The sequence below is a fragment of the Colletes latitarsis genome, chromosome 3, assembly GCF_051014445.1.
Source record: "Colletes latitarsis isolate SP2378_abdomen chromosome 3, iyColLati1, whole genome shotgun sequence".
Classification (NCBI taxonomy): domain Eukaryota; kingdom Metazoa; phylum Arthropoda; class Insecta; order Hymenoptera; family Colletidae; genus Colletes; species Colletes latitarsis.
In genome coordinates this window covers 42,461,983-42,488,014 of record NC_135136.1, presented here as the reverse complement: position 1 = coordinate 42,488,014, position 26,032 = coordinate 42,461,983, and the positions used below count along the sequence as shown (strand labels likewise).

Here is a 26,032-nt window from a genome sequence, read left to right as displayed (position 1 = left end):
TGGATCGCGTTTCAACGATGATGGCGCCGCCACGGATAAATCGCACACTATGATTGTTATGATCCAAACATTGTTTATAACTACCAAATTGATTTCACGAAAAAAATTTTGTGACATGTGCATTCATTATCCACTCTAGTTTATTACTTAACAGACGCGATAATAATATAAATAAAGTAATACACGGAATAATAACGAAAAATTGTATATTATTTAAGCATTTTATAAGTAGTATATTCACACAGAATAGAGTAAATAATATATTATCGACCTTTTCAACAGTTAATTGAATTTACGCCGATGTTATAACATCAATGTATACAGAAAAGCATTAATTTCTTTGCTCTCTAAGAGAAAGTTACCAGCTCCAACACTAACCAAAATGCCCATTCGAAAGAAAAGGAGTTTCGTTTGGTGCTTGAATCAATGCATTTCTTTTAGAGTGGAAAGATGAATGCTTCCCAACGTACATCGATATTATAACTTCGTCGTGAATTAGAACAGCGTAAACGTACAAGAACCGAGTTGTAGGGAATAGCGGAAAATTATCGAGGAAAATTATACGTTTGTATGTGCATGTGCGGATACGTGCTCGTGTCCATGCACTACACACGCATTTAAATGACGCATCGATAGAAATTTGTTAGTGCATTTCTAGGAAACTATCGCGGTAGTATCAACGGTTAATTGTTGTTTTTCAGAATTATGCGATATATGGTATCTTCCCTAAAGCTGGTTAACTATGATAATTACCAAGAACAAAAGTACACGTTATCTCGAGAAGCAATTTAATGAGGTCATCCCAGATGAACTACAATATCGAATTGTTATTAATTACTAAAAATATAAAACCAGCAATACTTTGATTTAGTTTGTCCCAACCGATAAAGTTTACTTTAACTAATTCATTTTATTTTCTGTCGGATGAATACGACGAACGCGACAATAACGTTACTGGACATATTCATCGAAAGAAATTCCTTAGGAAAATTTTAGGATTGTGTAGATAAAGGAAATTCGATGCACGAAGATATCGTGAACAGGCTGTGATACGTACTTCGCGCAGTGGATAAGAAAGATTAGATAATTTCACCTTTTTTTCTCATAAATATAAACTAAGCTACATATACCAAAAGTACAAAGAGCGATATAGGTAATATAATAAATTTATTTGGCGAGCTTGTACGAAATTATGGATCAAACAATCTGTTCTCGTTTTTCGATTGTATAACCTTTTCTAGAAAACTGTGCGAATCTTGTCGATTAATCATGCAAAAGTCTAACATCGAAGGACAGACGAGACGTTGCAACTACAACTTTCATTTTCGACAGATTTGTCGTGCTGCTGCAGCGTGTCAATATACAGTTCTCTAGATGCGTAGCGATAATGACTTTTTGTTTACTCGGATAAGATTACTTAGCATTTAACTTTAGGGGCATAAAGATAAGTGAAAGAAGAAAACGTAATTAATTACAGAAAGTAGGAATACACGTTAACAAGGAATCGATACTGAAAACTTGATGCTACTAAAGTAATATTAAATCATGTGTTACATTTAACATATGTCGGCGATAATGACGACAATGATAACAGCAATGTTATGTAGCGCGTTATAGATCAGTGGTTCGTGAGACCATCGATACGTAAGTTTCCTTACATTTAAAATTGTACGTGCATAATCCTGCAGTAGAGGTATACGATAAAATGCCCAAGTTTGTCGAGAAATAATTCACTTTTTAGTACAAAAACTAGTTTTAATTTATTTGTTAATATAACAACAGAGTATTCGGTAATTTAGATCACTTATAAATGCTTCACTATTAACGCCAAAGGCTCAAACTTCTCAAGAAACAGTCCTATTCCCGTCGGAACATACCGCCAACCTCCCTCTTTGTCACTGCAACACATATTCCTAGTTTTTACGTTTCTTTGAGCAAATACACGGGTTCACATCGTGTCAGGCGTAATAGACATTAACTTGAGACTATATGTACGTCAGTCTAAGTAATAAACAGTGTCTAAAACTTATTATTCTTATATTAACAAAGTAATGCACTCTATAGAAATAGCACGTTACTCTTTAATATTGTAATAAGCTATAGACTGACGTACATATAATCTCAAGTTAATGTCTATTACGCTTGACACGATGTGAAATCGTGTATTTGCTCAAAGAAACGTGGAAAGTAGGAATATGTGTCAAGAGTAGATGTTGACTGTCTTCTGACAGGAATAGGACTATTTCTTGACAAGTTTGGGCCTTTGGCGTTAATAGCGAAGTATTTATAAGTGATCTAAATTACTGAATACTCTGTTGTTATATTAACAAATAAATTAAAACTAGTTTTCGATCGTAAATAATTGAGGCACCATCTAGTGTACAATAAAGTAAATTATTTGTCGACAAACTTGGGCGTTTTATCGTAGATGTCGTCTTCATATATATAGATATACAGAAAATCACGTTGTTATTATAATAATAATAATAAGCTTTAGACACTGTTTATTAATTCGATTGACGAACGTACAGTCTCCAGTTAATTTTATTAACAGAGACAAGTTCAGATACTAAAAGAAAGATAGGTTATAATGTTCTTAAGAAAAGTAATATTACAAAAATTTTCTGTGAAACTATTCTTTTTCGCATCGTTTGGATCGATTATGGCTTCGTGTAATAACAAGTCAATAACAGTTACAAAATGGGGATCTATCGACGGACGAACCATAGAAAAGTACACACTGAAGAACAATGCGAATCAAGCAGTGGATATTATAACATACGGTGCAACAATAACGTCGATCAGAACACCAGACAAACAGGGTAGCATAGCAGACGTTGTTCTAGGTTTTGATAAAGTTGAAGGTACCATTCAATACAATTGAAAGAAGAACCTACCAAATCAAATCTCATTGCAATGATTTATAGTAACTTACTCTTTGGAAATTCGTTCGAAGAAATGCATCTAATATGTTTTATTCACAGACTATCTATCTTCGACTAATCCGTATTTTGGCGCGACGGTAGGACGAGTTGCCAATCGTATTGGCAAAGCAGAATTTATATTGAACGGAGAAAAGTATCGCGTATCAAAAAATGTAGGAAATAACAGCCTTCACGGTGGTTTCAAGGGTTGGAGTTCGAAAATATGGAACGCTGCAATTCAGAACGATTTGCTCGTAATGACACTATTAAGCGAAGACGGTGATGAAGGTTTCCCGGGTGCTGCTATAGCTTCGATCAGTTTTGCATTAACTATCGACGGAGAACTGCGCATCGATATGAAAGTTTTTGCTACCAAAGCCACACCAATCAATTTAACTAATCACAGTTACTTCAATCTAGCTGGCCATGTTCGTAAATCAATATTAATTAATATCTAGATACACATGTACAATTTAGCTTATTTTTATAAAACGATAAAACGTACGATTCAGGGAGGCAACGCTACCGAACTGTACAAACATCGAATCACGTTGAACGCGGATCGTTGGACGGTCACCGATTCGGAAAGCATTCCAACTGGCGAAATTCGATCAGTTGAGAATACAATCATGAATTTGAAAAATTTGACTATGTTGGGAGATGTCATCGACAAAGTGCCGGGTGGCGGTTACGATTATAATTTTTGTTTACCAATAAGCACTGTGAATGAGACCCAGTTTGTTGCTAAAGCCATACACCCCTCATCTGGAAGGTATTTGGAGGTTTATTCCAATCAACCTGGTGTACAATTTTACACTGCAAATTTCCTACCCAAGCAAGGTGACACAGGTATTCAAGGAAAGAATGGAACCAAATATTTTAAGCATGGAGGATTCTGTTTAGAAACACAGAATTTTCCAGATGCTGTCAATCATGTAAGTATCAATATATTGTTTCTTGCTTGAACAATGTTAAATATCTTTCTTTAAATTTAGCAAAGATCTATGGTTACATTGTCTCAAGTTAATGTTTTTTTTTTTTAACTATTGCAGGAAAACTTTCCAAATAGTATACTTGAACCTGGGGAACTCTATCACCATATAGTTATTTATAAATTTGGTGTACTAATCTAGACAACCTATGCATATTCTTGTAAACTAACTTGACACTGACTTCTGTACTAACTATATTGTAACAACTTGATGTAATCTACAATAACCTATGATGAAGGTTAAAATAAAATTTATATAATGTACTCTTAAACTGTGCCTAAAACAATTACATGGATAATGAGGGGGGTAAATTAATTTCCAATGGTTGGTGTCCTTTTTTGCCTGGTGTAGAATCTATGTCCTCCAATAGCCTTTCATCGCGTTGTTGTTTTACTGGCATAGCCATGGGTGTATAACGATCAGATAACAATCCTTCAATATGATACCCAATAAAGCCAATAACACAAACAATAGGAAGTTGTATTTTAGTGCCATATCTACTTAAAACTCTACCCAAGAGTGGCCACATTGTCTGAAATCAAAGTACGACGAAAACGTATTTCACTCTTCTTCCATAGTTATTTGTCTAGCTAACATCAGAAACAGTAATAAAGCATCCATATTAAATTTATAACTGAATTTAATGTCTGAGACTGTTCTTTCACAGAAATAATCACGTACGAAATCCGGTCACACGGAAGGTAGGTTATAATCAGTTCGCATAACGTAAAAACAAAGAAGCGCGTACCTTTATGAATACGTAGCAATTCTGAATTTCTACCGCCGTTTAAATAATATGTACCGTACTTACATAAGCTGTTTTAAGTGTTTTCACAAAATACTTATCTATAGATATACTTATATATCGACGATTTCATTTCAAAATATAGCACGCTAGTAATTAGAACGTCAATTCATGAGAAATACAAATTAATGATATAACTCCAGTTTAAGCGTTTTCTCATTGATATTTTTAATTCCAGTAAATAACACGTAACACACTCACAGAGTAATATACAGGCGCGATACTTCTGCCGAATTGTTTGATGTTCGAACCAATGTGGCCAGATCGGGCATAATTGAGTGCATCGAAATCGACAATAGTGACGACGAACTTCCTTAGCGTCTAACAGAGTGGTGGGGATAGCAGGCATATTTCCCGAAATTATGCGAAATGCCAAGTTCACGTACAGGTGACTCGTGCGGTAGTATGGCTGTTATTCTCACCACTCTGTTAGACGCTAAGGAAGTTCGTCGTCACTACTGTCGATTTCGATGCACTCAATTATGCCCGATCTGGCCACACTGATTCGAACCAAGAGCCCTGTACCACAGACAAAGTACACTAATAGACCTTAAACCTTATGGATTTTTGTAGCCCAATCTGATTGCCATACAGACTTAAAAATTCGGAACTTAAACAGCATTTCTGTACAGCGTCAAACAAATTTATTAAAAATGAAAAACAAGTATTAAAGAAAAGTCGACAGGGGGTAGCGGCTGAAATTTTTCAGCGAAAAAAAAAAATTTCAAATCGTTCTAAAAAAATTATTTTTAGTTACGGGGGTCCATTACAATCATTTTTGGTCATTACACACACCCTCGAAATCCTAACCATTTTCGAGAAAAAAATTCGAATATGCGGTCAAATTTTTTGACGGAATTAAAAAATTTCAAATCATTCTGAAAAAATTATTTTAGGTAGGGAATCAATAAAAATTGAAAAACAAACTGATTTGGTCACAGAGGAAATACTTAGAGGTTCAAAACAATGTTACAAGATTATTTACATGGAATGGTTGCAAGTGTTAATCCCTTGGTCTGCCTGTTAATTCCCGACTACTCGGGCCACAAGGGGTTAAAGACATCTTAACGCTAAAATGAACATTTCTGACGAAAACTAGCGTCCAATCCTCTTGCAATGAAGTTCTTTTAATGACTTTATACATTTTGTAAATAAGTAAGTCCCATTTGTTCGTATTATAATGCAATATAATGTTCTTTAATGGCAAAATCTCATTTCATTTAATTCAAATCAGTGGAAATCAAAAGTGGAAATTGCGATTGATTTTGATTTTTGAGCTTTAAATGACATTCCATGAAAGTCCAACGAATTCATTTTGTGCGTAGATGTCGGTAGCCGGAAAAAATGATCAGTTTCAATACAAAATTCTGCTAATATATTCTTTCTCATCAGGAACTTAGTTTTGTTCCTAATAGCTGTGGTCTTAAATTACGTTCAATTTTTTTTTGTTGTTGCTCAAACAATCGTTGTTCGCGTTCTCTTCGTTTTTGTTCTCTTAATGTTCTTGTAGTATCTCCAAACTCTTTTGATGTTTCTTCTTCCCAGCCAGCAGTATTATCTTCCCACTCTCCAAGTTCATTCTGTATGAATATTAAATTTGCCTTTTGCATCAAAAACTAAACAGTTATAGCATTCCATGATAGAATCCAGTAGGCAATAATACTATTTTCAAATAGTACAGTGTATTATGTAATATGGTAATAGCATATATAACATGTACAAACTTACAGATGGTATAAGAACATCAGCAACAGCAAACTTTGAAGCATTCCATGATGCATTCTCTGATGCCTTGTCTTTAACTAGAATTTTTGTCTGCATGGTGATTTTTGGTGTCATGTTCTATGGCAAATATAAAAGACCAAGCGTGTATAGCTTCATTTCCTTCTCAAAGTTGATAGAATAATTACCTCAAAGAAATTTGGTTGTTGCTCCTCTGTTAGTTCCAATGATTTAGATGCTTGCTGTCTGTACTGATCGATTTTAGCCTGTATTGTATTAACTGGCCTATCTGGTACGACCACAACAGGATTTTCCTCCCACTGATCCCACTGCTCTGATTCCTTGAGCAAGCATCTTCAGTGATTACTATTATCGGAGTCAGTGGTACAATAGGGTTTACATAATCTTGAAATCTTTGTGAGTTATCGAATTGAAAAGATAAATGTAGCATTTGAAACTCACTGTTGTGTTCAATGTGTTTGGTACAACACCAACTGCAGAGAGTGGAATGGAATCGCAGGATGACCTACGTCGACGACGAAGACAGCACATTGCTCGTCTGAATACGCTCAGAAGAAGTACGACAAGAGCTTTTACACGGTTCACTATGAATTCAACTGCCATCGTAAACTATGTACCGATAGAAACCTAACCTTTTTCTCAGTGGCTAACAAAATTTGTTTTCTAATGTGAGAAATTGAGACTGGTCAAATGCCATTTTGTTCAGAAATGTCCAAGACAAAGTAGTTTTGCTTTCGTGCCGTTTCGTGTTTGATTTGTAAACACTAACAATACTTTCCGCTCGGGTTGCAATTCTAGCCTACTAATAAAGAGGTTACGGAGAAATATCGATTAAAGTTACTCCGTCGGTTGTCGACTCTCTCAACAGGTTGTAATCACTACTAATAAAACTTGGTTTTTTTCGTAAAGATATCAGTGGATATGTAGCAGCAGAGGCGAGATATAGGATAGGATTTGGTAAAAAAAACCTCCAAAAGAAAATTTATCAACGGGAGTAAATACTGTATAATTGAAATAAAGACAATTTCTTAACGCAGTACTTTTATTTCACAAACGTAATCTTTAATCTATGCATTTATGTGCGTACGCATTTTTCTCGCTTTGTCTTTCGATCGAATTGACATTTTTGATACGGTCCGCATCTTACGCCGGCACAGTAAACGCCTTCTGAAATTTAAGAAGTTTCCTGTAGCTTTAAATTCGAATTTTGTATTATATTAGGAACAGGTTTATATGCGTAGAACTTGTGACAAAGTATGTCAATTTCCTTACCAGTCTCCGATCCTTTGTAACCATTACCAGTACTGAAAGGACTGGCTTCTACGCACGACTCGCCTCCGCATTTATTTGGGCAGCATTTTTCATTTGCGGAACATTGATAATCCGTAACACATCTAGGAGTGCACTTCGATACACTGTTTTTCAGTGGGCAGTGTCCACCTTTGCCTAAATTAATATACTTTCATTGAACCATGAGCGACGAATTCAGTACATAATTTTGTATTGATATTCGCCCGTTTCTCTGGAAACAATTACGCATTCGAGCGATTGACTTACTAGATAGCTGAGCGATCACTGCGGTGATCAGCAAACAGACCACAAGCAACAGAATTGTTCCTTTCTCTGCGACACAAAACGATTCGTTAATTACGTAGCATTACTACGAAATTATCGAAATAAAGTAATGTTGGAAAAATAAAAAAAACAATTTTTCTTTATTATATTTGGCTTAAAAAAAGGAGATTCTTATTGCATCGTCCTTGTACTCCTTACGATTTACTTATTCGACAGAAACGAACAGTTATTTAAAAATATATTACGATTGTTTTTGCAGAAACACGTACTAATCATTTTCACGATTTTGTTCACTTTCCAGCGCAACTACCACTTTTTACGTTTGTTTCAGTTCGCAGATGAATCACGTCTAATCGATGCACGATAAGAACTCAGCTTTTTAAATCTGTCTGTCTCTCTTTCTCGTTTCCACCTCCATTTTCAGGGCGGCGAAAGGATATACTCGTTGCAGAACACACAGGAAACCAATCGACTGGTTGATTCAACAATTTTCCGGACATCATAACGCCTCGTGCGTACTTTAGCGACCGTTATTGACATCTTTTTCTTGATTTATGACTCAAATGGATATTCGGGGAATTACGTACTTGGGTAATACCGTTAGATCTTGTGGATTGAAGTCGTTAGTGATTCATGCTGTCCTCAAGTTTCAATACTGCACCGTGACTGATGCAAATTGTCATTTATGTCGAGATGGTTTCTAAGTAGGGATGAGATCAAGACCAATATGTATTCATGAATCTCCGAGTCAGTTTCAACAACCAAGGTTCGCTTCAAGAATTCGACTACTACTCATAGGGAACCACGTTTCATTTGTTGTACTTGCAAAATACTTGGTTTATTTTTATAATCAATTCCATCGAAACGACACAAGTACGTAGAATTATATTAAGTCTTAAGGAAGATAATCTTTCTTTCAACATCGTTTTATGGCGATCATCCGCGATTTTTCTAGAAGATTTTCGAAAGATTAAAACGATTCATCTTCTCGTTACGTCTCCGATTTATCCATTTTTGAATCTGTACGTGTCGCTGTGTTCTTCAAGTTTATATGCAAATGAGGTTCAGTAGGTTAATTACGCAATGTGTCACGTAAGCCTGTTTGCCAATAAAAATTGTTTCCACGAAGGAGTCTTTGTGTATATTTATAAAACACGAAAAACGAGAAGCTTTCGTCGCCTCATGTTTTTCTATTGTCTTAACAAAATTTACACGATAAAATTTATTATTAAAAATTAATTTCAGATAGTCATAGAATATGAGTAGCGCGTCGGAGAATATGGCAATAGTTAAGAACGTGCGTCAACATGGCAGTCATTGAAGACCAAACAAACATCGATCCTATCGATTAACGATCTATAATTGTTCTATTCATTATTGTAGAAATAAAACGGATAGTAGTTAGTGTCCCTGGGAACGTCGTAAGGATTCCTGGGCGAGTTGTAAGGATTCCTAGGAAAGTTGTAAGGATTTCTTGGGACGTTGTAAGGATCTTCCGGCAGCGGAACAACCGGAATATCCACGGATTCGACCACCTCGACGTCCGGTGTCTGGCATGCTAGGGCGCCGCAGCGATTTTTACAGCATTTCAGCGTTCCTCTGCAATCGCTGTCGACGCTGCAGGTCGGCGAACACACCCACCTTCCTCTCGGTACTGCTGGACAAGAGCCCGGTTTCTCTGAATCCGAAAAATTAAAATGTCATTATAATAGAACCTAGTTTTCGTACAACTATCAGGGTTCATTTGTAACTGTTTCGGTATTTTAAATCAATTGAAGTAATCAATCAGTTCTTCACCAGCTGAAACTGGTCGTCTCATGGTGACAGGTTTCGAGCAGACGGTTCCTCCGCAATTTGTCGAACAACATTTGCCTATTCCCTCACAATGCGAATCGGAGAAACAGGACTGACTGCAGATCTGGACAGGCAGAGCTGGTGGGCAGGAACCTGGCTTCTCAGCAAACGGTTCGTATCTAGAAGCATTGCGTTAATTTCAAGAGAAATTCTAGTCTAGACGGTTCGTATCCGTAAACAAGGCAAGATGTACCTGGATTGGCCGACAGCGGCGGTAAATGTTAGCGTTAACACAAACGCTGCTGCAAACAACTTCATTCTTCGATCGATTTTAGAATATCCACAGGAAACTGATACACACTTCCGGTATCGCTGGAAGCGAAACAATCGATGCTTCACTGCACTAAACGAAATGTCACTGAAGATTGTCTGACTTGAAAGTAATCGACGACACCACGAAGAAGGTCTGTTTTCACTTTGCCAAAGGTAGAGAAATTGCTCTCCTATATAGGATCGATCCCCACTTGGACGATCAGGCGTGCGAAACACGTGGTCAATGCGCGGATCAGAGACCTCAGACTAGGGATCGCAGGTTCTGCCTCGGATGTCGAACCGCAGAGGCAATTAGTCAGGAAAATCCAATTAACAAGAAATCTCAATTGAGCGGAAGGTCGATAAGGAGTGAGAAAGGAATGAACGGTCGACCGGAGTCTAGACGATTTCCGGATCCCTCTGTCGGGACGTCCTATTTTTTTATCGTAACGCAAACCCTAGATCCACCGTAGAACGACTGAATTTCAGTGACTTTGGATGGAGATTCTTTTAAAGAAATTTTACTTAAGCCATAGAAATTTCAATGACTGTACCTCTATTTATGAAAGGGACACTTTGACGCAACGAAATCATGGTCTGTCTGCCAAAAATAAGTGTCCTTCGGGTCCGTTTTGTTAGTCACCAATGCGAAGCTTCCGAGGACTTAAGAACGATTGGTTTTTCCTGCCAATGATGCGAATGCTACGCGAGACGCTACAATACTGACGATGAATACACAATCGTATGATTTATTCAATAATGCAGTTGCTTTTACGCAAACGAAAGTGACGTCATATATTGTTTAATACACGTCTGTGCTTTCTCCGTTTCATAGTGCATTTCTTCCAATAACAATTGCCTGTCTTAAATATGATTTCTACATTAAAATCAAGCCAGGAATATCCTACGTTCGCCGATGGGCAGTCAGAATTGACGAAAACGTTTGGTTTTTAGATACTTGACGATGTTTCTTCTCACAGTTTTTGAAATTTACGTAATCCTCTAGAGTTTGTTGCATAATTCTTTGAAGTACACAATTTCCGAGGACGACCGGTTTCTGACGAGAACCAGGCAGTTCATTTCTACGACTCAAGCTACGATTCTTAAAAGCATTTAACAACCCTTAGAATATCTCCTAAAAAAATGATTAATTAGATTGTTTCTGTTGGATATGATCGATGTACGATCAATGGATTTCATGTTTTCTTCTTTATTGCTGTAAACATAAATATAAAAAATGGATCCTGCAGACCCGGTAGAAAAAATTACGAGTAGCATAACGCGTTACAATTACGATTATAAAACGATAAATGCATTCTTGGTACTTGCAGCACATTCTGTGCGACAACTGTTGCCGAGAATTCGACGCCTGTACAGAGTATCATTTATTCTAATGACAGCAACGCGTGCAACTAATTGCGTGATGATTTAACGCTATTCTTCTAACGATAATTATTACCATGCGCGTCAAACTTGTCGCATTGGTTACGCTTAGTTTTAAGACACGACGATGTTGATAGTAGATTACAATAGTTATTAGCGATTAAGATAAAGAGTAGGATAGAGAAACGCATATTTACAAATTCCATTTTGGCATTCTGCCAAAACGATGAAACTTTGATTTGGCGCTCGCTAGCATTGTATTCGCTGTTGGATCGAGATCCGAATTAATTAATTAATATACAACTTAACGGTGTAATTAAGGAGCCTCGAATGTATCTTAACCTGTGCTTTCCTATATTTCGTACTTACATTTAACGCCATTTTGTAAAATAGGTATCGATCGAACGTCCAGATGCAAATGAAATTAGCATCTCTTAATTATTCTTCTACAGTTTCTCGAAACGAGCGAAAAGACTTTTAAACTTTAAGTCTCTTTTCTTTCGAACTTCGTAGTTCGCAGTATTTTGAATAAATACGCATATACTCAAAGTAAGAGGAAATGTTAAATGATTATGTTCAAGAGACTCGAAGTTGTTTAAGGATCGTCGAATCCATGAATCGTAAAACGGATGCAAATATTTATGCGACAAAAGGAATTCGCAGAAGCCTCCTTCAAACCATTCGAAACATTTTCAGATTTATTTAAGCTACAATAATCCATGCAAACGATAAAGCACGTAGGGTCTCGTACTTTTCATCCACACCTCAACCATCGCAAATATTTATTTGTTTAACTGATATCCCACGAATATTCCTACTAACGCATTCGAGGCAATTTTAGAATAATAACGAGTAAAATTATCGTAGAATCCTACCTAACGCGTGGTTGCATATTAACATAACAAAAGAAGAAAACGTGTAGATTAAGTCGCATCTCCTTGAGTTTCTCGAACAGATAAAAGGAAACAAAAACTAATGTACACGAGAGGCACAAGTATAAAGATATTGAGCCGTGCGTAGAATTAATTGTATGGCCTTCCTCTATTAACTGTCGCTTTAATACGAACAATTTACATTTAAATACGCTACTAATACTAACGTTTACGAAGAACACTGACGTCGTTCGATCATTTTAATTTACGTTCGAATATTTTCGCCAACGAAAAAGAACAATCGTCGAAGGCACGTTTGCGATCGACCGTCGTCTATGTCGTGGACAAAACGAAGAGGAAGTATTGTCTACTTCTTCGTGGACGCTGGAACAAAATAATTAACAAAATAACATAAAATTATTGCGTTTATTACATAATAATGAGTATCATTATGTACCGCAATAATTAAATAAAGTACGGTACGCTTTCAACGTGTAAAAGAAGGATGTATATTTTCTCTCATTTTTAGTTTTAGTTTCCGTACTTTGATCTGTTTTTCTGTTCGATGCAATTTGAATGGATTCGATAAGAAAATCAAGGAGTCGGAAACAACCCCCGTCCTGCAATTCACGATACTCGAAGCGAGAAGTTGGATCGAAGAGATTGCTAAAGTTAAAGAAACGTGCCGTTTAAAGCCGCTTCAAGAAGGTTTCGAGAAGCAATACCGATGAAAGCCCGATTAAGTAACCAACCTTCGTAAATTCCCCGAGTAAAAGGGAACTGGGAGTGATTAGCACGAGAGGAATGTCAATTTGCGGCGTGGACTTTGAAAGAATTTTTTGAATCACCCGGCTCGGACCTAGCTGCTTAAGGACTTGCTTCTTTCAACGATTTTCCGAGTACGCTGAAAGCGTTCACCACGAATCACAAGAGGAGAACGATTTTTTGTAATCGTCAAGCGAACGGGATCTCGAGAGGATTTTAATGGCCTCGGTTCCAGAGCATCGAAAGAACTACTTAATATAATATAATTGCGTTCCTCGAACAACGCTGGAGTATTCGCGTTTCAGAATGATGAAACGATTTCGGAATTACGTTACACTGTACTCTGAGAGTACTATATTTTCTGAGTCTTCCTAAATATGATCTCTAAAAATCGTATAAAAAAGCTACAGAAATAATAAAAAAAAGTTTACTCACGTCGCGGAGGCACGGGAGGCGCAGGCGTTTTCTTAGCGGCGGCGATCTTGAAATCCTGAGAGAGGTCAACGTTCATGTAGTCCGGCATTTTGCTACTGTCCGTCACGTCCACGTCGCGACAGTTCACCAGGTCCGTTTCCACGTACTCCTCGTTGCTCTTGCTCGTGTTATTGTTGACGATTTGACCCTGACCGTCGGCGAGGTCCTTCGTTTCCTCCGATCGAGCAGGCGTCTCGACTTTGGCCGAGTTTTTCGCGGATTCCGAAGCCGGAGCAGAGTCGGCCGGGAGACCGTGAACGTGTTCCCGGAACGTAGTCACGCAGGCGGGCGTCACGTTCACGTAATTCGCGGGAATGCACATTCCGGGAGGCGGCACGGGCGTTGAATTGAACGCGGTCGGATCGATGTTGGCGTAACTGTTCCCCGGATGCCTGGGCACGTCCGGTTCTGGGGTGTTCGCGATCGCGGGATTCTGAATCATGTCCAGGTACTTAGGGTGGTCGCACGGGGAGCTCGGTGTCTTTGGTTCTTTCAGCGAGCCTTCCGTTTTGAAAGCTGTAACGGATCGTAAAATTACTTCGTTCTACAACTGTCATTTTCAGATAACAAGTATTATAAAATGCATTTACAGTGAACGGGCAACCCCGACGGTGGAAAGGCGATGTAATACTCGGTGTCCTCGGCCCTCGAGGGTGGCTGCGACGGTCTCAGATCGAGATCATTTCCGGTCGAGGAACGAGGCGATGGGGAATACCTGAGCGCCGGCGAATACCTACCCGTGAATGGTTTCGGAGCAGGTGGTACTTCGTAGGACATTACGCCTGGCTTGTCCTCCCTTGCGTTTTGAAGCTGAAACGATTTCGAATTTCATGGTTTCACGCGGTCGTAATATTTATGTAACGGAATCTAAAGACAGTTTGATGCGTACTCTTCTGTCTTCGGTGTCAGAGTGGGTTCCACTGTCGCCTAGACTGGTTCCGCTGCATCCACTGGCAGTACTCATTCTACCGGACGAAGACGAACCTAAGAAAACGGAAATATAGACTTTGAACAACGCTCACCTATGTTTGTCTATATGTCAAACTGAACTGTCAAGGTTCTTACTCGAAACGCTTCGAAGACTCAGGCTACTGACTGGTCGACGATCCGTCAATCCACCGTTAACGTTTTCTGGTTTGCTAGCCGTGGATGAATCGTCGCTTCCGTTCGCGGAGTCCTTGGTATCTATACGAACACAAAATCACGACAGTTCTCAATTTCATAAATGAACCTATTGATTGAAGATGGCGTGGAGCAGTTTATAAGAAATATTCACCTTTCTTCCCTTTCGAGAAGAATTTTCGGATCCTGTCGAAAGGAGTTGGCGCCTTCATTTCATCTTTGATCCTTCTCTGTATCCTTTCGTATTCCTCCCTCATCGCCGTGAGTTGTCTCTGTTTGTCCTTGAAGCTCTGTTGGACATCGTTGCGGTTCCTCCAGTTCTCCACGAGCCTCTCGACCTCGGTAATCGTGAACACGTTGTTCTTGAAGTCGTTTATGATTTCTAGAAGCTCGTCCTGGGGCCCCGAAGGCTCCCTCGACTTCGTGCTGGAATTGGACGTTGCTCTGCCGTACGCGCACGACGATTGACTGTTCTCCTCTCGAGCAGAAATCGGGTGTTCTTGACGATTCTGCGTGGGTGTCGCCGTTCTGGATGGCTGCTGACTCGTTACGTTTGACGTGGGTGTTTTGGGCCCTTGAACGTTCAAATTTCGGATACTCGAATTATATACTCGTCAATTTTATGTACTCGCTATCGTTGAAATTTGTTCATGGGTCGCGTGTATATTTCTGATAGTAGACCACCTACCGGCTGGATGCATTTTCATGTAACCTTGAAGAGGCAGCTCAAGGCCGTTCGGGGCGGTTGTCGTAGTCGTAGGAGTTGATGGAGTGACAACGACAGGAGTCGGAGCTGGTACGATGGAGTAATTTGCTTCAATGGGGTTACTGGTGGTCGGACTAGGGGTTACTGGTAATTGGCCTGGCAAGATTAAAGACGTTATTGGTCTTGCGGCTGGTGGCACCGAATAAGCTTCGCTCAAAGGTCGTGGACGACAATAATCTTCCTTATCGTTATTGGTGTCGGTCGTCGTGTTCGTCGATGATGGGTCTGCGTCTAAAAATCGTTCGAATTTCGTCTTATTATCTTGTCAGGCACTAACAACATCGAATCGTAAAATCGTATAACGATAAAACATTGCGTGCATCACGAGTATATATTTATGCTCACTTGTCGCATGATCTGCCGTTGTCTCGCTTATAACTTTCAGGTAGCTGTACATGTTGGTGAACTCGTTCATTTGCTGCGAACCCGCGGATGAGGATTCAAGGGGACGCCCGAAACATGCAACGCAAAAGCAAAATATCAGTTAGTTCGCTGAAAATCCTCTGAACGATCATCGTAAAACCTTTGTAAACTAATTGTTTGATACGAATATCAATATCAAGGGCATAGGAGTATGCGAGCATAGGAGTGTGTGAAATTTTATTATTGCAAGCGGAAAATTATTCGATCCTCCAAGTGATTTGTTATAAATATAGAAAAAGAGTAATATCGCGGAAGTACCGATTCCGCTGGACTAACTGTGACGTTGCTTTAAAGGCGATGTTTTTGTACCATGTAGCCACGAAGCTGATGCGCCAGTCTCGCGTGCCCTGCTTGTTCCGCGAGATCTGCCGGGGTCAGTTCCGACACGTTCCTCAGGTCACACGCTATATCGCCGCCTGGGCACTCGAGCAACTGCCAAGCTAATCTCTCCAGGCCGAAACGAGCAGCGAAGTGGAGCAACGTCGGATTCTCTTCAGGACCTGGATTAACCAAAGCCTCGATCAACTTCACTTCCCATATTGCATCAGTTTCGTTACTCTATTCCACGAGACATTTCATTATTCGATTAAGGCTGAAGGTGGTTTACAATTATATTAAAATAAATTCTTACCGACGAGCCTTCCTAACGACGCGGCAAATGCAGTGAACAATTATTTAAAAAGAAACGGTTATAGCTTAGGAAGCGAAGTCTGTTTTCCTAATTTACTCACTCGAGTGAACTTTTTGCGCAGATACAACCCCGCTGGGCGTGGAGAGGAGATTGAAGTGCGGCGGGACGTTTCGTTGAAACGCGTGGACCATCCAGTTGTCCAACTGTTCGCGATCGCCAGGATTGAATCCAAAGGTCTGTAAATAGATTTCATCGATCGCATCTTATCCCGTTGGATTTCTTTATCGATCTTTACCTGGCACATGAACTCGAGAGGATTGTCGTGAGCCCTGAGAATCTGATCCAGTTCCCGTAGTCTGCTTTCGCATTTGACCTGCCTGACACCGAGGGGACAACCGTTCCTGGATATTCTGACGCCGACCAGCATCGACACTTCCAGGCACCTCTCGGGAATAGAGAACTGTAGGGCGTAAGGATTTCTTCTTTTCACGTGGGCGATGTCGATCGCCTCTCCACAGCGATCCACGATCACCGAGACATTGTCCTCGGGGTGCAAGGGATCGTTCAGCAAGGCGATTATTCTGTTGTGGCCCTGAAACGATTTGTTCAGGTAATTTTACCCACGATATCGTGACGTCTGGATGTTCGAGTCGTTTTCTAATCCAGCATACCAGCTTAACTTTCTTCGGGTGCACCGAAAACGCGGTCTTGTCGCTCCTTAAAGCCGGGGGTGGCGTTGTCCCGAGGATGCCGACCGCGGCGCCCAACAACTCGCCGACGAACGTCTCGTCCTGGTCTTTCACGAAGAACTTCCTCCACTGATTATACGACATCAGAATCGATTTGTGGGCGTCGTTGATGTGGCTGTCGTGGACGCCCAGCATCATAGCCAATACCTTCTCGGCGACCAGGTGCCTGGAGAGATTCATCGCGTGTTCCGGGCGACTCTGAACGCGCTCTAAGAGAACGGGACAAACGACTACGACCTGCAAACGGGCCGATCTGATCCGGTCCTCCGTGCCCGACGGGATCGTTTCTTCGATCGTGATATGACGAACTCTGAAACGCGAACCTGCAGTTTAGGGAATCGGGGTCTTGGCGGAGCGATGGTAGATAATCGACGACGTTCTACTGTGTTAGAACTCAGACACACTGAGCGTGCACGAAGCTGCTCGTCGACGCGTTAATAAAGATGTAATTACTTGAATGGCGGCCGGCCCTGCTGCCTACTAATCTGTTCGAAACACGCCGTGAGATAGTTGACCCACAAACTCGAAATTTCGCTGTCCTTGCTGGACACGAAGAGCACATCGTCTTCGGGATGCGACTCGACCTTGGACAGCCCCGTTGCCGAACGGGACCCTGAAAAATTCCATTTTCAATCAGCCAAAGGTTCGATAAGAAACAACCCTCTAATATCGATCTCATTTTTGTTTAGTCAACGAAGGTTTAATTAACGACGCGGTTAATTTCCGCGAGCTATTAACGTATTACCGCGGAGACACACCTTGCTTTAGTTTGCCACCTCCCTCGTACCTCGCACGCGAGAACAGCAGCGTTCAATTTCATTTAATGCGACACGAGACACACGAGAACGCCCTTCCCCGGCGAGGTTAATAAAATAATGGCCCCCTAATGCGTTTGTTCCTCGTTATTCGAGAAAACGGTATCACGGAGATGTCTGAATAAACGCGAGGGAACACGGAAAGCACAAACGTCAAAGTGGACTCGTTGGAAGCCAATGCCAAGATAATATTGCTGCCCTTGTTAAATCGAATCAATCGTTCGTTAATTAACGCACCACGGATTGCAATAATGGTCCGCGGAGGAGAAAATTTGTTCTCGAGTCAAAAAAGTATGAGATTTACGATAACCTTGAAAGCTACGCGAAGCCATGAATGCACCAAACCAAGACGCTTAGATAAGCGTCTGAATGCAGCCAGGACCGCTCGCAAGTTTATCGAGCGTACAATGGTATAACTAATGGGGTCGTTCGTTTTCCATAACTGCGGTCTTTCTCGCACAACGGAGCTTTTGTGCCGGCGATATCGATATCTACCAGCAGCCGACTGGAAACACCGAGGTTCACGATCTCCGTAGCCCAAAATAACCAGAAAGAGTCACATTTCCCCCCCTCCCCCCCATTACAATAAACTCTCTATTATCAGCCACCGTTTAAGAGACTTCTCGAAATTGTGCCTTTCTTAGTAAAATATTTTTTAGTAACGTTTTCGTCTCAATGTACGCGAATAAATGGGTGTGACGTTAATGTAATAAATAACTGCAGATGCACAGCGATGGGTGGTGTAGAGGTTGAATTTCTAGTAGAATTATAGGAGAGTTAAAAGGTTCATGATCTCCCCGGGGTACGCGGGTCCAAAAATAACCGGGAACGGGGTAAACTTTCATTTTCTCCCTTGTTTCTGTACGTCCACGGTTTTCCGTGAAAACCACGGATAAATAAACGCGCTGTTAAGAATAGAGGAAGACTATAGTCGGCGAGAAGGGTTCGTTTCCGCGTTCGTAACACGTGGTTTCCATCCGAAATGCATAGCGACCGAAATATTTAAACTTTTTATACCGTTCTTCATCGATCACTGGAAACAAACTTCGACTTCCAACGGAAGGAAAACGAGTTTTGTTCGAAAAAAATCTGAACAGATTGGAGTTTTCGTTAAGCTCTTGTAAATCTCTATCTAAACAGACGATCGACGATCAGAAGATCTTCCTTTCCGTACTTGGGTTCCGTAGTCGCCATGGTGACGGCTTCTGCGTTTGCTACGTGACGCGTGTGGCTTCCGTTTTCGGCGCATCCGGTCTTATACCGAATTAATAGTCGCGAACGACTCGAGTCGCGACCCGTTATCCGTACTCTTCGTAACACGATTCTCGTCTCGTAGACAGGAAACGCAACGGCGATCCATTTTTCATAAAATAATTTCACGATTTTCCCTATACGATTCCTCAGTGTCTTCGCGGAATTTTAATTTCATCGTTACGCGTACGTATGAACGTGTCAACGTTTAACAACATTTAAAAACATCGTAAAGATGTTCATTCCATGGTAGATCGGGGTGTCTATTTTTGCAAAAAAAAGTTGTTCCGGTCCGTTTGAAAGAAGCCAGGTTAATAAAATATCGCGAGTATAGGCTCGGTTCGTATTACGGGACGCAGGGACACGAGGGAAAAGCAAGTAGAAAGAAACGTACATAAATTACGAATAAAACGAGACACTCACGGGTGATGTTGGACAAATCCAAAAAGGTTGGCCGGTTTCGTCGTCGCGAACGAGGCGTTTCGCACGTGTTAGCCATATTTTTCTGGGGGACAAACTTTTCGACCATTTCGCGCATCGTTTTTTCCGTCGAAATTTATACGCGCGTTAGCACTTTGAAAATCCGCACGGCCGTATCCTACGAACGATCCGCGTTTCCTTTCATCGTCGCCAAAAAGGAAAATCCGACGTCCCGATAAAATTGAATCCCACCGGTCGGATTAAACGACACCTTCGATCGATCGTCGTCGACTGACCGGGGCTCGATCGGATCGATCGCCGATTCGATATAACTGAACGCGGAATGCCCATCGTCGAATTCGAAACGCCCCACCACCTACGCTCGCGTCATTGTTTTCACGCACAGACTCAGAAATCGGACGATGCCCATAATTAAGTTGGACGAGACTCGAATTTTAATCGCTGACCCGTCCTGGACTCAGTTTCTTTTGGATTCGTTCGTTCGTGAATGCCGAGGACGCGTCGCGTCGTGTCGTCGCGACGAGAGGTGTCGTGAATTTTTTTGTAACTGGCCACAGCGGGGAAAATACAACGCTAGGTAGTAATTTTGCGTTTTAACCCTTTAAATATTTATATTTATTTTTGGAATTATATTACGGAAAAGATGTTGTACAAGAAGCAATTTCTTGTAACTTAAAATTTCGGTCCAATGGCAATAAATGGAAAAATGTAGTATGTTTGAAAATATGCGAGAAAAATATGATAAATCGGAAAGATTAGTGGCAAGCGATTCGAAAGGGAAGAAGAGGCTAGGATGGTGGTAGCTGGCCCCATTTGTATTCGGCGCGGTGCAACAGACCCCGCATACGATTAGCATACTGCATATCCTGCACATCGAGTGCATCAGGACGACAACGCGCTTTCGAATGCACGAAAATGTCTCTGTCGTGGAATTCTCGAAGGACGCTTTATAAATAATCCTCGCGGTTTCATCCCCCGCGTGTACAGTTGTTCTTTTATTTAAATTTCGGTGTTCGAACCGAAATCGATAATCGTTCTCAATACTAATCCGATCGATACGTTTATCTATACATTTTTCATCGACGCTGCCGCGATACGTCACCTATTCATTAAAATTTTTAATCCTCCCATTGTTGCGCACCGATCTCAGATATATTTTAATCCGTCCTTAAAACGATATATGGAACACTGGAGCACATTTGTAAACAATGCGCTCTCCGATTTTGGTCGATTGGAATTTCGCTCGATCGAGCGGCGATTAATTAATTTTTTACTGATTTGGGTCAAAATGGACCCAGAGCTCGTCGTCCAAGGATTAATAATTGTAAATTTTAAATACATGCAATAATTATTACTATACACGAACTTACTATTACCAAACTCTATATAGATACTAAATAAAAAGGGAATATTACCAAAATATTCGAGGCTTCGTTTCGCATAGTGGTTCTCCTCCTTAATCTTCATTTTTGCGAGTATTCGACACTGAAATTACCAATCTCCGCGATCGTTGGATCTCAGCACGAACATTTCGTGAAAACTATCCTGCACTTAGGGCAAAATTTACTCTGCAAAGCAGTCGTGAATGTTGAACGACGCGGTGAAGGTTCGCGATGACGAGATACCGAAGTAGAAAAAGATCTTTTAACGAGGAGGAGAAGAGTCGGTGCAACACTAAAAAAATATTAAAAACAACGTCCGGCTGGAGCGCGGCGCGCCTCGTCACTGAACATCTCGAGGGTTGTTTCGGAAGATGCGTTCGGGGAACTCGGTGCATCACGCGCATGCGCCGTCGCGTACGCGCTGATCTGCGCAGATGCAGCGTTCAAATATTTTGGGAATCCACGTGTTCGCGGCAGACGCGGCATGAGAATCGTCGCACGCGACACGAAAACATAAGGGACCTTTGCGCGTATGGTTTCCAATTATGTGAAACGCATTGCATTCGAAATCGCATGAAATCAGTTCGATTATCTGCTTCGTATAGCAAGGTAAAATTCTATATCCGCGCATTTTTTTTACATACGTTTAAAAATTATTATCTCAATTATAATGCAAGAAGTTGAAGACAGCACGAATGTTATCTTTTTGTCTAGGAGTACAACTCGCTGCTTCATACATGAAAGATGAACCGTTCCGTAGAATGGGCCGAAAGAAACGAGAAACCGTGTACGTAGCATTTAGTTCTTTGGTCGTTTTTTTTGCCCCGCTTTATCGTTATTATTACGGACATTGCTTCTTCGCCGTGTTAGATCCTCGAGAACTTCAGAATTTCAGGGGCAACGATTCTCGAAAGATTCTCATCGACGTCCAATTAGTTAAGAATAACGAGCGATGTCCGATACGGTTAATTCATAAACTCGTTGAAAATCACCGAGCGGGTAATTGAACCGTCTTTCTAAAACGGGTGTCGATAGTCATCGCGACTTTTGTTGCATCGACGGGGTGGCTTAATTAAACGTTAATTGAGTTAATTTAGAAGTTCACGGCAAAAATTCCGCGCCATCGAGACTCTCTATTTAACTACATCGGAGGAAGGACGTACAGCGAGTATTTCAAGTTTAGTTTTCTATCTTAAACAAACAGCAATTCCGTCGAGTAGAAGTAGCGCTCGTAATCGCTGCACAAACATCCTTTAGGAATATATTTCCAGATTTTAGTATCGACGAAGGAAGGAAAATACAGGAAAACTTTTTCCCGAAACAAAAGTTACTTTCACGTTGGACACAGGAAACGCTTTCGCTAGTGACGAATTTGTTAGTCATCGTGGTTCGTTCGCACGAAGAGACGATTTCCAATTACGATCGGACAGCTATTTTTCTGTTTTCCTGAAATCAAGTGCTGTTCGAGGCACTTGACACCGAACGTGAGTCACAAAGAGTCTCCAGTCGAAGTGCAGAGCACTTTACGAGGAATTGTCGATCGCGAAGACCCCGCGACGAGATTTTCTCGGCGAAAACCCTTGAACAGGGGCCCCATTCACGAAGAAATCGAAATTCTAGCGAGCCGGTTTTAGGCGGCTTCCTTTTACGCGCTCCTATTTCCGCCGCCGCTTCGGGATCCGTTTACTAACAGTTCCGAGGCCGTTGACGTACGTAGTATGTTTTTTCGCATGCGAACGACACGATTCGCGTGGTAATACGGATTTTCGTATGCAAGCCTCGTAGACGCCTGACGTACGATTGTCTCTCCATTTGCAGCTACCAGGTGTTGTTAACTATCGATATAAATGTTTGTACCTCAAGGTCGTTAACACCCTCACTGACACGGTGGTCACTGGCGACAAGCGACGAATCAACTTTCGAATCCAAATTTTGTAGATAACGTTAGAAACATTGGAAGAAAGAAAGGATCCTTTAACGACGCGGCTCAAAAGAAGTTATCCAATGTTTTGGAGTCGGCAACGTATGTATAGATATACAAAGAAACGCGTAAAACGAACGTAAACGAAGGGTTCTATGGGGGGGGGAATAAAGATTCTAGCCAGTTTTTAATGGGCGCCGATTGCATTATATTGCTTCCGCTCGAAAGCGTTTCCCTCCATAGAAAATAAGCGGATAGATCGTTCGTAGTGTGCGCGCGGAATAACAAAGGACGAAAAAATAATTACACCGAAGTCTACGAGCCTTCGATGGACTATACCATTCGAATGAAGGAAATTTGGGGTCTGCTGGGCGTTAAGCGTGCATCACAAATTCTGACCTCGGAGGTCGCGATGCGAGAAGTAATTAGGACAAGCCTCCTGTTGCTACCTTGAACTTAGATAAGCGCCCTTTGACCGGACCTAAACGCGTTTCACGGGCTAGGAGAGACGAATATTTTACTTGACAGTCGGAACGCAACGCGATAGTAATCCGTTTATGGCCTTTGGGCGACCCTGGCGTACCCTCTATTACAGAAATTGGGCTTCTCCAATTAGAGAGAGAGTCGGTGCGATGGAGGAGGAGAGAGTATCGTCTCTCGTTCGGAGATTTCGTAAGCATTTTTAACAAACGGGTTATGTTGGGTGACGAATAGCGAAAGCATCGACGCGATGAGGCGCTGAAAACTTGTCTGGCAACGCGATAATTTCCATTGACGCGCATCGGCGCCTATAAACGATCGCGTATAAACGCGACGCGTGTCGCGGTTGCGTGTTGCATGTTGCAAAACTGCACTCCTGTCTGCGCGCCGGACCCTCGCGAGGATGAGAGCCAGACCTTCGTCTGCCTGTTCCACGAATTCGCGATTTATATCTCTCGACGATGCTAAATATGACTAATTGCCACTCTTCCGACGTCGACCGCCATTCACCGTCCCCGGCTTTGTGCACTGTAATTGCCCCGACACTTTCGTTTAATTGCAACCAGGTAACGAGACGCGATTCTCGATTAAAGTATCTCCCTCAAAGTACGCGCCGCGCGTTTCGGTCCATCGTAATTTTCGCGAAATTTATTTCCCTCGAGTTTTTTTTTTTATTTACGAACCTTGTACAAGACTATTGGCAATTTGCATATTGCTGTACAGGTTGTCCCACGCAACGGAGACAGTATCTTTGAAATGTTTATAGAAAGAGAGCATTTCGCGTTAGTGCAACCGCATCGTTTAAGTAGAATAACAGATAAATTGCTCGCCATTAATGCCTCGTTGATCGTCGTTTCCGCGTAAAGTTGCAACAAGACGGTGTCAAAGATGACACGTATCGCCTGTAACGTGAAAATTTATCTGCCATTATTCCTCGGTCGGGACGTTCCGGCGAGAGATTTCCAAGAAATCGAGGAAACTCGCGACGTTTTATCGCTTTCAGTCCCTCGAATGGATTCATAAACACCGCGTGGTCGTGGTCGTCTACCCTCGTTAGAAACGCCGACAGTGTAATCGCGGTAATCGCGCAGACGTCCAACGATCCCGTTCTCATTTCGTTTTCCTGCAATCTACGATCATGAGAAAATCACTCGAGACTCGAGCCGCGAAATCGTTCGTCGCCCCGCGCAAATCGGCGAGACCGGCAGTGCAACAAACAGTCTATACGACACGATTTTCATCTAGAATGCAATTATTTTGCTGGGTTGCAGGCAGCCTTCGTAACGTTAGATACCATTTTCTCGCGGGAAAAGAACAAAGAGACCACTCAATTTATTTGGAAGTTTAATTAAAGACATTCAAAGCAAGTTTCAAACGCGTATTCTTTTGAAAATAATCTTATCCATGCTATCGACCCTTCTCGATGGGCGAAACTTACAATCTTCTTACGGGTCCTAGCGAGCAACGAAGCTTTCGTTTTGTACATAAAGCGTTATCGGTCAAGAATAGGTGACACTTCTGAAACGTCTGTGAGAATAGTTTTAAAATATTTGAACGAAACGCTCGAGAAACGAGTATCAAATTTGCCGTCAGGGAAAATGTATTTTCGCTGGATAATAAATTCATGGTAGCAGCGTTTCAGGAAAAAAAAGTCACATGATCGATGACGAAGGAGATAGCCGGGAAGATGTAAATTAGGATTATCTCGTCGCCTCTGATTGCACGGTCGAATTGAACTACAAATTACCGCGGCTCTTATTTGTTACAACTATCTCGCACGGGACGTTTAGATAATTTATCTGTGGCACCCATAAATTTCTAACGCGATAATAAAGGGGCCGATCTTTCACGAGGGCTTCTATCCGTGACACTTTGATGCTGGCACGCGATTATGTGAAACGAAATAACGCGTTTCTTCGTGTGTAAATTCGATTTTGAAAGAAGCAATTTGCATTAATGATACCGTGTAAGCGCGTGTAGATTTTTATTTTAATTGTACCCGCGACACAAGTAAATCGCTCCTCGAAACGAAAAGTTAGAAGGGAAGGATTGATTTAGCGCAGAAACGCGGAAGAAATTTTTACATCGTCGGAGGAAAGTGGCTCTTTTAATGGACGGTTTCAACCGCAAGGGTATCCAGTTACGCGTTCCACGATTAAACTCCGCCTGAAAATAGGCAGCCGAGCAACATCATTGTACAAATGTTCTGCTTCGTAAGGGGTTCTCTTTTTTCGAAGACTAACCCGCAATTTGCAATGCATAACACGTGCGTTGAAAATAAAAGATCGAAACACAGACGTATAAAATTCAATTCCGACATCCGTTGACCGACATCCAGCGACAGGAATAATTAATACGCTTCGCGTTGATCGACTTAATCGACGATAATCAATCGGTAATTATCTCGTCGGA

General features: G+C 41.2%; 6 protein-coding genes across 15 annotated transcripts in view; 1 reads left to right on the top strand and 5 right to left on the bottom strand.

The window, feature by feature from the left end:
* The first annotated feature begins 1,222 nt into the window (after nt 1-1,222).
* On the top strand, nt 1,223-4,187 carry LOC143340639 (galactose mutarotase). Its single transcript, XM_076762833.1, has 5 exons — nt 1,223-1,644; nt 2,555-2,864; nt 2,985-3,352; nt 3,437-3,859; nt 3,977-4,187. Exons 2-5 carry the CDS (start codon nt 2,591-2,593, stop codon nt 4,055-4,057), a joined length of 1,146 nt encoding a protein of 381 aa, XP_076618948.1. The 5' UTR covers nt 1,223-1,644; nt 2,555-2,590; the 3' UTR covers nt 4,058-4,187.
* Nucleotides 4,004-5,244, bottom strand: LOC143340645 (small integral membrane protein 12). 3 transcript variants are annotated; one of them, XM_076762843.1, is made up of 4 exons: nt 5,226-5,244; nt 4,923-4,972; nt 4,207-4,448; nt 4,004-4,143 (listed from the first exon to the last, which is right to left on the bottom strand). In XM_076762843.1, exons 3-4 carry the CDS (start codon nt 4,443-4,445, stop codon nt 4,134-4,136), a joined length of 249 nt encoding a protein of 82 aa, XP_076618958.1. In that variant the 5' UTR covers nt 4,446-4,448; nt 4,923-4,972; nt 5,226-5,244; the 3' UTR covers nt 4,004-4,133. The 3 variants fall into 3 exon arrangements, with proteins under 3 accessions (XP_076618958.1, XP_076618959.1, XP_076618960.1); XM_076762844.1 differs by lacking the exons at nt 4,923-4,972; nt 5,226-5,244 and adding an exon at nt 4,665-4,916; XM_076762845.1 differs by lacking the exons at nt 4,923-4,972; nt 5,226-5,244 and adding an exon at nt 4,728-4,916.
* A 404-nt stretch (nt 5,245-5,648) lies between these two features.
* Nucleotides 5,649-7,372, bottom strand: LOC143340641 (uncharacterized). Its single transcript, XM_076762838.1, has 4 exons — nt 6,906-7,372; nt 6,632-6,784; nt 6,450-6,563; nt 5,649-6,301 (listed from the first exon to the last, which is right to left on the bottom strand). The coding sequence occupies exons 1-4, from the start codon at nt 7,065-7,067 to the stop codon at nt 6,110-6,112; spliced, it is 621 nt and encodes a 206-aa protein (XP_076618953.1). The 5' UTR covers nt 7,068-7,372; the 3' UTR covers nt 5,649-6,109.
* Nucleotides 7,373-7,488: 116 nt separating this feature from the next.
* LOC143340643 (waprin-Thr1) lies at nt 7,489-8,382 on the bottom strand. 3 transcript variants are annotated; one of them, XM_076762842.1, is made up of 4 exons: nt 8,309-8,382; nt 8,022-8,087; nt 7,737-7,910; nt 7,489-7,631 (listed from the first exon to the last, which is right to left on the bottom strand). In XM_076762842.1, the coding sequence occupies exons 1-4, from the start codon at nt 8,313-8,315 to the stop codon at nt 7,540-7,542; spliced, it is 339 nt and encodes a 112-aa protein (XP_076618957.1). In that variant the 5' UTR covers nt 8,316-8,382; the 3' UTR covers nt 7,489-7,539. The 3 variants fall into 3 exon arrangements, with proteins under 3 accessions (XP_076618957.1, XP_076618955.1, XP_076618956.1); XM_076762840.1 differs by having other exon boundaries at nt 8,285-8,367; XM_076762841.1 differs by having other exon boundaries at nt 7,489-7,628; nt 8,285-8,367.
* Nucleotides 8,383-9,406: 1,024 nt separating this feature from the next.
* Nucleotides 9,407-10,570, bottom strand: LOC143340642 (antileukoproteinase). Its single transcript, XM_076762839.1, has 3 exons — nt 10,087-10,570; nt 9,837-10,012; nt 9,407-9,717 (listed from the first exon to the last, which is right to left on the bottom strand). Exons 1-3 carry the CDS (start codon nt 10,149-10,151, stop codon nt 9,407-9,409), a joined length of 552 nt encoding a protein of 183 aa, XP_076618954.1. The 5' UTR covers nt 10,152-10,570.
* Nucleotides 10,466-26,032, bottom strand: part of Stumps (DBB domain-containing protein stumps) — a 28,312-nt gene continuing 12,745 nt past the window's right edge. For all 6 annotated transcript variants that reach the window (XM_076762826.1, XM_076762827.1, XM_076762828.1 and 3 more), the window contains 14 exons: nt 17,784-17,943; nt 17,253-17,640; nt 16,877-17,173; nt 16,682-16,817; nt 16,260-16,450; nt 15,873-15,945; nt 15,450-15,758; nt 14,916-15,335; nt 14,705-14,824; nt 14,529-14,623; nt 14,230-14,449; nt 13,601-14,155; nt 10,700-12,784; nt 10,466-10,603 (listed from right to left, as the gene is read on the bottom strand). In XM_076762826.1, the coding sequence (XP_076618941.1) occupies nt 12,768-12,784; nt 13,601-14,155; nt 14,230-14,449; nt 14,529-14,623; nt 14,705-14,824; nt 14,916-15,335; nt 15,450-15,758; nt 15,873-15,945; nt 16,260-16,450; nt 16,682-16,817; nt 16,877-17,173; nt 17,253-17,640; nt 17,784-17,943 (2,981 nt within the window). In that variant the 3' untranslated portion in view covers nt 10,466-10,603; nt 10,700-12,767. The remainder of the gene's footprint in view (nt 10,604-10,699; nt 12,785-13,600; nt 14,156-14,229; nt 14,450-14,528; nt 14,624-14,704; nt 14,825-14,915; nt 15,336-15,449; nt 15,759-15,872; nt 15,946-16,259; nt 16,451-16,681; nt 16,818-16,876; nt 17,174-17,252; nt 17,641-17,783; nt 17,944-26,032) is intronic.